The sequence below is a fragment of the Sorghum bicolor genome, chromosome 1 (assembly GCF_000003195.3).
Source record: "Sorghum bicolor cultivar BTx623 chromosome 1, Sorghum_bicolor_NCBIv3, whole genome shotgun sequence".
NCBI lineage: Eukaryota > Viridiplantae > Streptophyta > Magnoliopsida > Poales > Poaceae > Sorghum > Sorghum bicolor.
In genome coordinates, this window is record NC_012870.2 from 36,420,956 (window position 1) to 36,430,582 (window position 9,627).

At 42.8% G+C, this 9,627-nt stretch overlaps 1 protein-coding gene across 1 annotated transcript; it reads left to right on the forward strand.

The window, feature by feature from the left end:
* Window positions 6,635-9,420, forward strand: LOC8155611. Its single transcript, XM_002489171.2, has 6 exons — window positions 6,635-6,892; window positions 7,017-7,689; window positions 7,779-8,032; window positions 8,127-8,345; window positions 8,430-8,522; window positions 9,073-9,420. Exons 1-6 carry the CDS (start codon window positions 6,635-6,637, stop codon window positions 9,418-9,420), a joined length of 1,845 nt encoding a protein of 614 aa, XP_002489216.2.

Below are 9,627 nucleotides of genomic sequence, written 5' to 3' on the forward strand. Positions count from 1 at the left end.
ACGCCACTGTTTTACTAACCCTAACTATATAGTTGAAGACTCTAAGCAGGTCAGGACAAGAAGACGACGGCGCAACCGCAACCAGAGAAGGTAAAATCATCAAGGACGGATGGGTAGACTATGATGGAGAAGTTGTAAGGTCTGAAGACATATAACTTGAACAGAACTGTCCCGAGGAGACCGTAGCACCGAGTCAGGTGTGAAGAAAGAAGATAGTTATACATGAAGCGGAGGCGCCGCCGGAACCACCGACTACGCCATCCACCGAATCCAAGGACGATTGAGAAAACAGAGAGTCCCGTTCAGAGGACTTAAAAACACCGAACGCCTTGCCAAGAGGTAAACATGGTAGTTATCTTTTTCCTTTCAATTATTTTAAAATAGTTTGCTTAGTTTATCAGGTTTATATCATCTTAAAAAAAGTTAAAAAATAGTAAGCCCCATGTGAGTATGCTCATGGCATAAAACCCATAAGTACATTCACTGTGGTGGCGTAAAAATGAAATAAATATATTCCTGTCCTATAAAAATGAAAATATAAAAATAAATTTATGATCCTACTAAAAAGAGTAACATTTATTGAGGAGGCTCAACATGATAAAGGCTAAATATTTATGCTAACACTTAACTAGTCCACAAAGCTTTGTTGTCTATTTGAGCTCCACAGAATTCAAGGATCAAAGAAGACTAGCAGACGGAGGACATCCTAATCACTGTCAGGGTGCTGCCGACATTCAAATACACCTCCGCCACTTGCTAGCTACATCAGAAGAGATTACGTCAAAATCCAGCTTGGGGGAAAGCACCCCCATTTATCCAGCTAAGTATTCTACTCACGTTTATACTTTACTCTAATAATAAAATGATGCATAATCATAGAAACCCAAATAAAGATTTTGTGCTTATATATATCTTTGCTTAGTTTGCTAAATAAATAAATAAATAAAGTTTGCTATGAACCCTCATGATAAGCTCTCACATGGAAATGATGAATAGTTGCTCTGCCATGATAGTTCTAAAAATTGAAATCTCTCTCAAGTTTAGGCATCACTGTTTTGAATTAAGATTTGCTCTAAACCTGAACTTGTGGGGAGAGTACTTGATCTAAAGTCTAAGTTGTTAACGGATATGATATGGGAAGGTTGAGCTGCTGTTTATCTGTTCCTAGAGATGCTAGAATTCTGGATAACTTTATCTTTGAAAATCTTTAAAATGTTGCATGATGAGTTCCTGTATGATGAGAGTTTAAATTCCTACCAAAACCATATATACATGCTTGCTAGACTTTGAGCCACACATCTACTTTTTACTGCTTATGAGCATTGAGTGTAGTCAAGCTGTGTAGACCCTTAGGAGCTTGTCATGTGGTTAAATCAAGATTCACTTGCACGTTCACCCACACATGCTGCTTCTACTCCGGAAGTACGCATCCACATATATCCATCCATTTCCATCTCCAGAACCACCCAAAAATATTCTACTCCTAATCTGGGAGAGAATAGCCAAAAACATTTATGTTTTCCCCTTTGAAATAAATGCTCAAGTTATCTTGGTTACTACCACTTGCTATATTATTTTAGGAGATGAGTGCTCTAAAAAAAAGAGAGAAAAAAAATAAATACGAGGAAAAAAAAGGGGCAAGTGCCCGGAACCTCGAAAGAAAAGAAAAGAAAAAGTGAGACGAGAGGTAAAAATGGACAAGTGTCCGACAGTAGAATTAGGGGTACAAGATACCCACCTGAGAGAAAAGAAAAAGAATATATAGAGCATCTCATTCTCCCCAAAAGTTTCAAAAGAGCAAGGAAGGTATGTATCCCCTCAAAAGAGCACAAGTAGAATTAGACTTTCACCATTGTTAGCACCATCATCACCATTGTTATCACCATTCTTTCGCCACACATACACATCTTGATTTGACTTATTGACTTGTTCTTTTGGATCCATGGTTTGACTATGCAATAAATGTCTTGTAAGTATGTATTAGCGGTCTCCTACCTATGAGCTCCAGATATCAAAAGCCTTATTAGAGTAGGGTGAGAGAGAAGGCAATGTCACTATGCCTTATACCATAAATACCACATACTTTGAGAGAAGGCATACACCATTACTGCCTTGGTAAGGATCCAGAAATACCACAAAAGAGAGACTAGAGAGAGTCATACAAGGAATCTCTGAGTTTTATTTGAAAATTTGCAAAAACTCCAGAGCTATAGTTAATCGAAGAACAAGAGACATGGTGCTTGACTAGACTGTTCTATCTTTTAATTACTCAAGACAGAAGTGACGGTTACAAGTCCCATGGTGAAAGGTAAATGAGTAAGTTTTAAGTCTTAACAGTTTACTCTAACCAGAGATGAGATCTTGTTTAAACGCATGTGTATCTTTAAGTTATGAAACCACTGCAGAAAATGTTGAGTTCATCTTTGCTCAGAGACGAGCAAAGGTTAAGCTTGGGGAGCTTGTTGACGGTCCTTAATGCTCATATTTAACCATTAATTAATCATAGAAAAGGATCCAAATGCAACCAACACCTAGACTTAGGGTTTTATCTGACAGAATTCCACAAGTTTTGGTGTTTGTCTATTTCTGCAGGGGGTTATCAGGAAATACGGAAGAAAGGCCCACAGGTCGGGTTTACATAGAGATATTAACGTGCCGCGCAATTTTCTATCATCTAGAAGACTCCAGAAAAGCCACGGGACCGAAGCGGAAGCCGAGAGGCCTCAGGGACAGGGCGCCCTCCCTAGTCCTGAGGGCGCCCGCCCACCTCTTTCCACCAATCAGGGTGAAGTTCGACGATCAGGCTCCACCGACCTAATACTTCAAGGAAAACCACACGATCAATGTCGGTTTGATCCGACGGCCCAGATTCACTTGAAGGGACTATAAAACCAGACCCCCCTGGCCCCTGGAGATCATACCTCTTCTACAGAATCAAAGCTAGGGTTTCAATTCTTCGTCCAAGTAGACAGGATCCCTCTAGTTCTTCTAGTTCTACCTCTAGTTCATCTAGATCTAGTTCTAGTTCATCTAGTTCTAGTTCTAGTTCCTCTAGTTCTAGTTCTAGTTAGTTCTAGTTGTAATCTAGAAAATAGGGAGAGAGAAGAGGAGAGCGGAGGAGGAGCCGGATCTGTCGGATCTTCCTCAACATTATACTTTTGCAACATCTGGTTCGTTCTTCATCGTTCTCCAGGTTCTTCAATTCATAATTCCTGAGTTATTTAATTACTTTTATTTACATTCAAGTTATTTATTGGATTCCCGCTTGCATCAAGTGCTCTAGTCTTTATAACGCTAGAGTAGTAATTAATAGATTAGACGTGGTGTTTAGTCTTGCAATTACCTGGAATTGCACCCAATCCTGCGGATTGTTGTGGTAGCCTTAGGGTAGTGACAGCCCTAACGGTCGACGTTTTCCACCACGTTCGGATTGGTGTTTGTAGGACCGTAGTCAGACCTTCCTAGCCCCCTTCTCATCTCTTTCCGTGGTTAGTGCTCTGATGTCCCGATATAGATAGTCTTGAAGTAATTCTTGATTCTTAGATCAACTAGAGAACTCTCAGGAAACTTCCTCTTTTTCCAATAAAAATAATTATATAGTTATCCTTTGGCGATCTTGGATCTTAATTAGTACACTCACGTTCTCTGTGGAAAATCGATACTCTGGAATACTCCCGGGTGAAAGCTACATCGGTATCCGTGCGCTTGCGGATTTTTCTATTTGCGTTTAAAATACCCAACAAGCTTTCAACTCATTATATGACTTAGGAAGTCCTGGCACATTCTTCAAAGATCCAGAAAGCAACTCAAGGAATGCATCAAACCCAGATGTTGTTATCCGATTGTACACTTTTACATGCAGCAGTTTAATAATGAAAGATAACCTAGTCTCCTCGGTGCAACCTGGATAAAGTTCACGCTTTGCCTCTTCCATGAGTTTTTAATATAAGTTACCACCAAAGCCATGGCTCGCTGCGTCTCGCATATCTTGAATCAACCCCTGAACTCCCCTTGCACCATCATCTATGACATCTTCTGCTTGTCCTTCCTCAGGAAGTGGTGCCTGGTCATCATTTCCATCCCATGGCATATCCTCTGGTACAACAGCAAGTTCTCCATCATCATCTTGTTGGACATCATCAATAAGTTCCTCTCCATGGTGAATCCACCTTGTATAGCTTCTAGACATACCATTGATTTCAATATCCTCGTGTACCTCATCTAAGCTTTTCTCTATGTGGTTTAGGCATTTGCGGCATGGGCACTTGATTTTTTCATTTGCACTATATCTTGCTCGGACATGTTGCATGAACTGGTCCACACCATCCAAAAAAGGCAGCGAAAATGGTTTTTCATTGTAAATCCACCTACTATCCATCTTGACCTACACAAAATTAGTTGCCACATAATTATCTTCGCTGTAGTAAATCGCTTGTATAGCCAACCAGAGCTGCCAAAATAACTTGGAAGAACATATCTAACCTTGATCTATAGTGACGGTGGTGTCCAAATGTGACGGTGCCAGCCATCACAAATTACGGCTTCCATCTCTGGCTCAAGCGATGGCTGGCATCTCCGTTGTAGGCTGACAGATCTGCCCCCAGCGAAGCCCCCATCGATGGAGTTGCTAGCCTCCATCTCAGGTGCCCATTGAGCATCCATTCATTGAGCAACAGCTGGATGAGGTGGGTGAGGCAGAGCCGGGTGAGCACTACGGTTCTGGCTTGCTAGCAGCAGATGTAGGTGTTGGGTGGACCGAGAGTGGCAGAGCAGGGGCGAGAGAGAGAGGGGCAGAGCGGGGGCGAGAGTGGCGTGGCTGGAGGCGGGGTGGCGGTGTGGCTCTACCTTGCGAGCGTTGGAGGTGGCGCCGTGGCTGGAGGTGTCGCCGGCGAGAGTGGCTGAGCGAGGGCAGAGCGGGGGCAGAGCGGGGGCAAGAGTGGGCGAGCGGGCAGCAGAGTGTTCTTATGACTGAGGAGCACAATGACAGGTGGGCCCATGTGTTCTTGAGCTTCATTCATCCCTGTCCATTGTTCATGCATTTTGTTTTTAAATCTGTGCCGAAAAATTGTAACATGGATTCCTCCTAGTAGGTATATCTAAATGGAGTGTTTTTTTTCAAAACTTTTAAGAATCAATTTCTATCAATTTAATGTGTTGATGCTACTCATATTTTCATGTTACAAAATTTGAACAGTTGGAAAGTACAATTGTACAAAAAGTGCAACTAAAGGCCACAATTAGAAATTGTAAATGATTTCAGATGGAAAAGTAGTTAACATGACTTTTGTACAACTCATCAAGACGAACAATTTATATTTTGGTCATTTGGCCATCCGACAAATTGATGGTAAAGTAGTTCATAAAACTTAGAATCTCCCTCATAGTCTCATGAACTATAAGTGAGATGTATAAGGTTGTGAACAATGTTACCCATCACTTTGTCAAATGGACAAGTGGCCAAAATAAAAAGTGTTCATCTTCATGAGATGAGCAATCTTTCTGTTCATCACTTTTAAATTTGGAAACATTTAGTACCCTAATTTGTTGTCCCTAATCTAATTTTTTGAATTTTTAATTTAAAACTATCAAAACAAAGTCAAATGAAAATATAACAAAAATACAGAAAGTACATCTCGATGAGTTGCATAACTTTGTTATAGACAACTTCGCAAATATCAGTCGTTTAGTACCCCAAAATCCAATTTGAGTCCCAATTTAACTAAATGGCTCTCTTACAGGTGGACCCAGTGCTTCAGTAGCACAATCGGCCCAGCGAACCACCTTCCACCGAGAGAGCGGCCCAACCAGGTCAGACAAATTTTTCGCTGCCGCTCCCGCCCCATCCCGCTCGCTGACACAGGGGACCCACGCCGACTCCCGCTCTCTCTACCCAAAACCACCCCGTCGCCTTATCCTCTTCACCGGTTGGCAAAGGGGAAATCCCCAATCTCCCGAACCCTAAACCCTGCCTACGGAGCGCCCACCGCCTCCCTGCCCACCTCCACTGCGCCCACCTCGCCGCCCGCCGCCACCTCGCCTCCACAACGCCCACCTCGCCGCCCGCCACCACCTCGCCCACCTCCACAGCACCCGCCGCCCTCACCACGACCCCGCCCGCCTCCGCAGTGCCCACCATCATGAACTCGGCCGACTACGCACCATCTCGTCGACGGCCTCCACACTACTTGCGCCTGCCGTCACCAGCACGCGAGCTCCGAACGACACCCCCTCAGCTCGGCTTCCTCCTCCGAAGGTACTCTACCTCCTCTCGCTGTCTCTAGCTTGGAGCAATGATGTCCTAACAGTGGAAGTGTGGTAGGAGAATTGTGGATTTGTTGTCTGAATGTTGACAATGGTAGGAGAAGTGTGGTACCGTCAGTAACACCCTTATTTGCTAGGTACTGTTTGTTTGTTCCAATGTATTGTTAGGTACTGTTTGTTTGTTCCATTCTGCAAAGCTTCAGTTTGTTATTGTCTAGTGTTATGTACTGCCATCTGTTCTGCTATTGTCTGTTATTTTCACTTATGTCATCAATATGTGTACTGATTTGTTAGTTATTTGTTCATTTTGTTTACAGAAACTGGTTAAAGTTTCTGATTTGTCTACATCTCATCATACTTAGTCATACAAGATATGACGAAAAACAAGTACGAGCAGCAAAGGGATGAAAATGTAAAGAAAATTCAGGAAGTTTTTAAATCTTTGGGTATACCAATCTTAGCTCAGGAAGTTATTGATGGTCTTGCAAAAAAACAAAAGGGCAAAGGGAAGGCAGTAGCCACTGAAAATCCAGGATCTGACCATGATTATGATCCATCATCTGAAATTGAAAACGAAACTGATAGTGACGATGAATGTGATGACGACCTCCATGTTGAGGTCAATACTCAGGTGAGATGCATTACATGGCCAATTAGCAAGTTTCTGGTATCTTTGAAACATGAACTTCATTGACTAATTTCATTTACTAGGGCACTTGTTTTTTCACTAATAGGATGCATATTTATCTATGCAGGTAGAAGAGATGGTTCCAGGAACGCGCCTTGTCCAAAAGAAGCTGAAGGTGGGGACGGCGGCTGCCAGCAAAAAGGCACCGTGGACACCAACAAGATTAACTAGGCAGCAAGCAGCCATGTCGCCTGGACGTCGTCCACCACCTAGGCAGAGAATGCCCTTGCTTCCTAAGAACCCTGCAAAAGGCAGCACACAAGCGAAAAGCCAACACCCTACAAGCAGCAGCCTCACCACAAACACTGCAAACAAAGCCCCTGCTCCTCTAGTGAATCCCACAGCCCCTGCTCCTCCAGTGAACCCCACAGCCCCTGCTCCTCCAGTGATCCCCACACCCAGTCCAGCCATCTCTGCTCCTATTCCCACAGCTATTCCATCCATGTCTGCTCCTATTCCAAACAGAGAGGCTAGTATTCACAAATTCACCAAGGCAACTGTAGCCAAGTCTGTGCCTGGTGCAAACCCAATGTGTACACCTTCTACTCCAAGACCAACTGCTGCCCTATCTAGACATCCTACTCCTGCCACTAGTGTCACCCAAGAAGTTCCTATAGACACCTCGCCAGGTGTGCAGAGCTCTAGGCAGAGCAATGACATCAATGTGTTAGCTGATCCATTTGATGCAGCAACTACAGAGGACAATGTACATGAAGAACAAGCTTGTGACTTAGATCAGGGTAAGCAATATGGGTTTCCAATCATGCTTTCGTCCATCACATATCTACTTTGTCACTGCTATAGCAACACATTATCATTCTTATTGCAGATGTAGGCCGACGAAAGGAAGTCCGTAAGAAAAGCATGGGTCATGGTTTAGAAAAGTTGCTAAAAAAGGGGCACAAGCTGCCTATCGAAGTGGCTGAAGGGAAGAAAAGGCCTGCTGTCCCCCTTCAGGCAGCTAAGCTAGCATCAGAAACTGGCATTTTCCTTAGAGACCAGCTCCCTATCTACACATCATGGAAGACTTATGAAAATGATGCGGGGAAGGCACAAGTCCAAAAAGTGCTTGATAAAGTGGTGGTGAGAAATATTTCACTAAAAATACTTCTAACCAATCACTAGCTCAACTCCGTTTTAATAAATGTTGTCTAACAAATCATTTCTGTGGCTACAGACAAGGTTGGATGTGGATATTAAGAATGATGGACCATGCAAGTTAGCATGCACTGATATTGTCAAGAGGGGAGTAAGGCAACAGAGGTATCATCTGAAAAGGAAGTACTATGACGAGTCACTGACAAAAGAACAACTCTTGGCCATGGAACCTCCACCTAAGATGAAGAAGCAGGAGTGGGTCAACCTGGTTGAGTACTGGTGTGAGCCAAAGAATCAGGTATTTGCCTTGATTAACTCTTTTCTTACTGTGAAATGGAATATGTTCAAGTGAATGAACCTCTATTGCATTTATATGGTGCAGGAAAAAAGTTCCAAGAATAAAGCTAACCGTGCCCTAGTGCAGCTTCACCAAAAGACTGGATCTAGGTCCTACATTGCCCACCATTACAGCCTGGTATGGATACTATGCCTTTTGTACAAGTAGTTTGAAAGATGGGTCATTTGTACCATATATAGTCTCATGCAATTGTATGGCACTCTAAGTAATTACCAAGTGCTTAACACCTGCCTACAAATTTTGTGTTACAATAAAAAATTAATGTGTGGGTTTGTGCTGATACAAAACATACAAATGTTGAGTTTGGCCAATCTGTTGACATAACATGCATGCCATAGAGAAGTACTCTAATGTATGAATTTATGATGATACAGTGCTTATAAATGTTGGGATCTTGCTATAAATATGCACAACTAATCTGATGCTTGTCCACAATATGTTGAGAAGTACTCTAATTCATTTACCTTTATGGACAGAGGTCTAAGTACAACGACACGGAACCAGATGCGATTGAATTCTTTGGTGAATGCATGAATCATCCACAACATGGTCGTACTCCTCTTGCAAATGAATTATATGTAATTGAACTCAATGTTGCAGATTCAATCCTAGTATAAGACTGTTACTGTTGTATGGCCTTTCAATCAAGTGCATGGATTCTATGTAGGAACAAATGGTGGCAGAGAAGGAAAAAGAACCAGAAGAAGGAGAACAACAGAAGTCTCCAACCAAGATAGTTGCTGAAAGTCTCAGCCACATCAGCAATAGATCAACATTCCTTCAAAGTCTTGGCATAACTAAAGTGAGCAAGGCTGCCGGGTCCACATCAGCTGCAGCACAAGCACGTATGCAAGCGCAATTTGAAGAACAGCTACAAGAAGAAAGAGAGGAGGCTCCAAGGAGGCAGGAAGTGTGGCAGGCACAACTTGAAGTGTGGCAGGCCGCACTTGAAGAAAACCAAAACCTTGCTACGCGCGACACAAGAAGAAGTGAAGGCAATGAACAACAAGTTTGATGAAGTCAGTTCGATGCTACGATCTTTGCTGAAATTTCACAAAGATTGAGGTAGGCTGAATGCACTCTATGCTTGATAATGCCCAGGTTGGAAATTTGAGGGCTGCTGAAACTTCTCTGCACTTGTTGAACTTGTTTGATGTTTTGTCTCATGGAACTTGTGTGTGGTCATGGAACCTGGAACTTGTAATATGGTTTATGTCAGTAC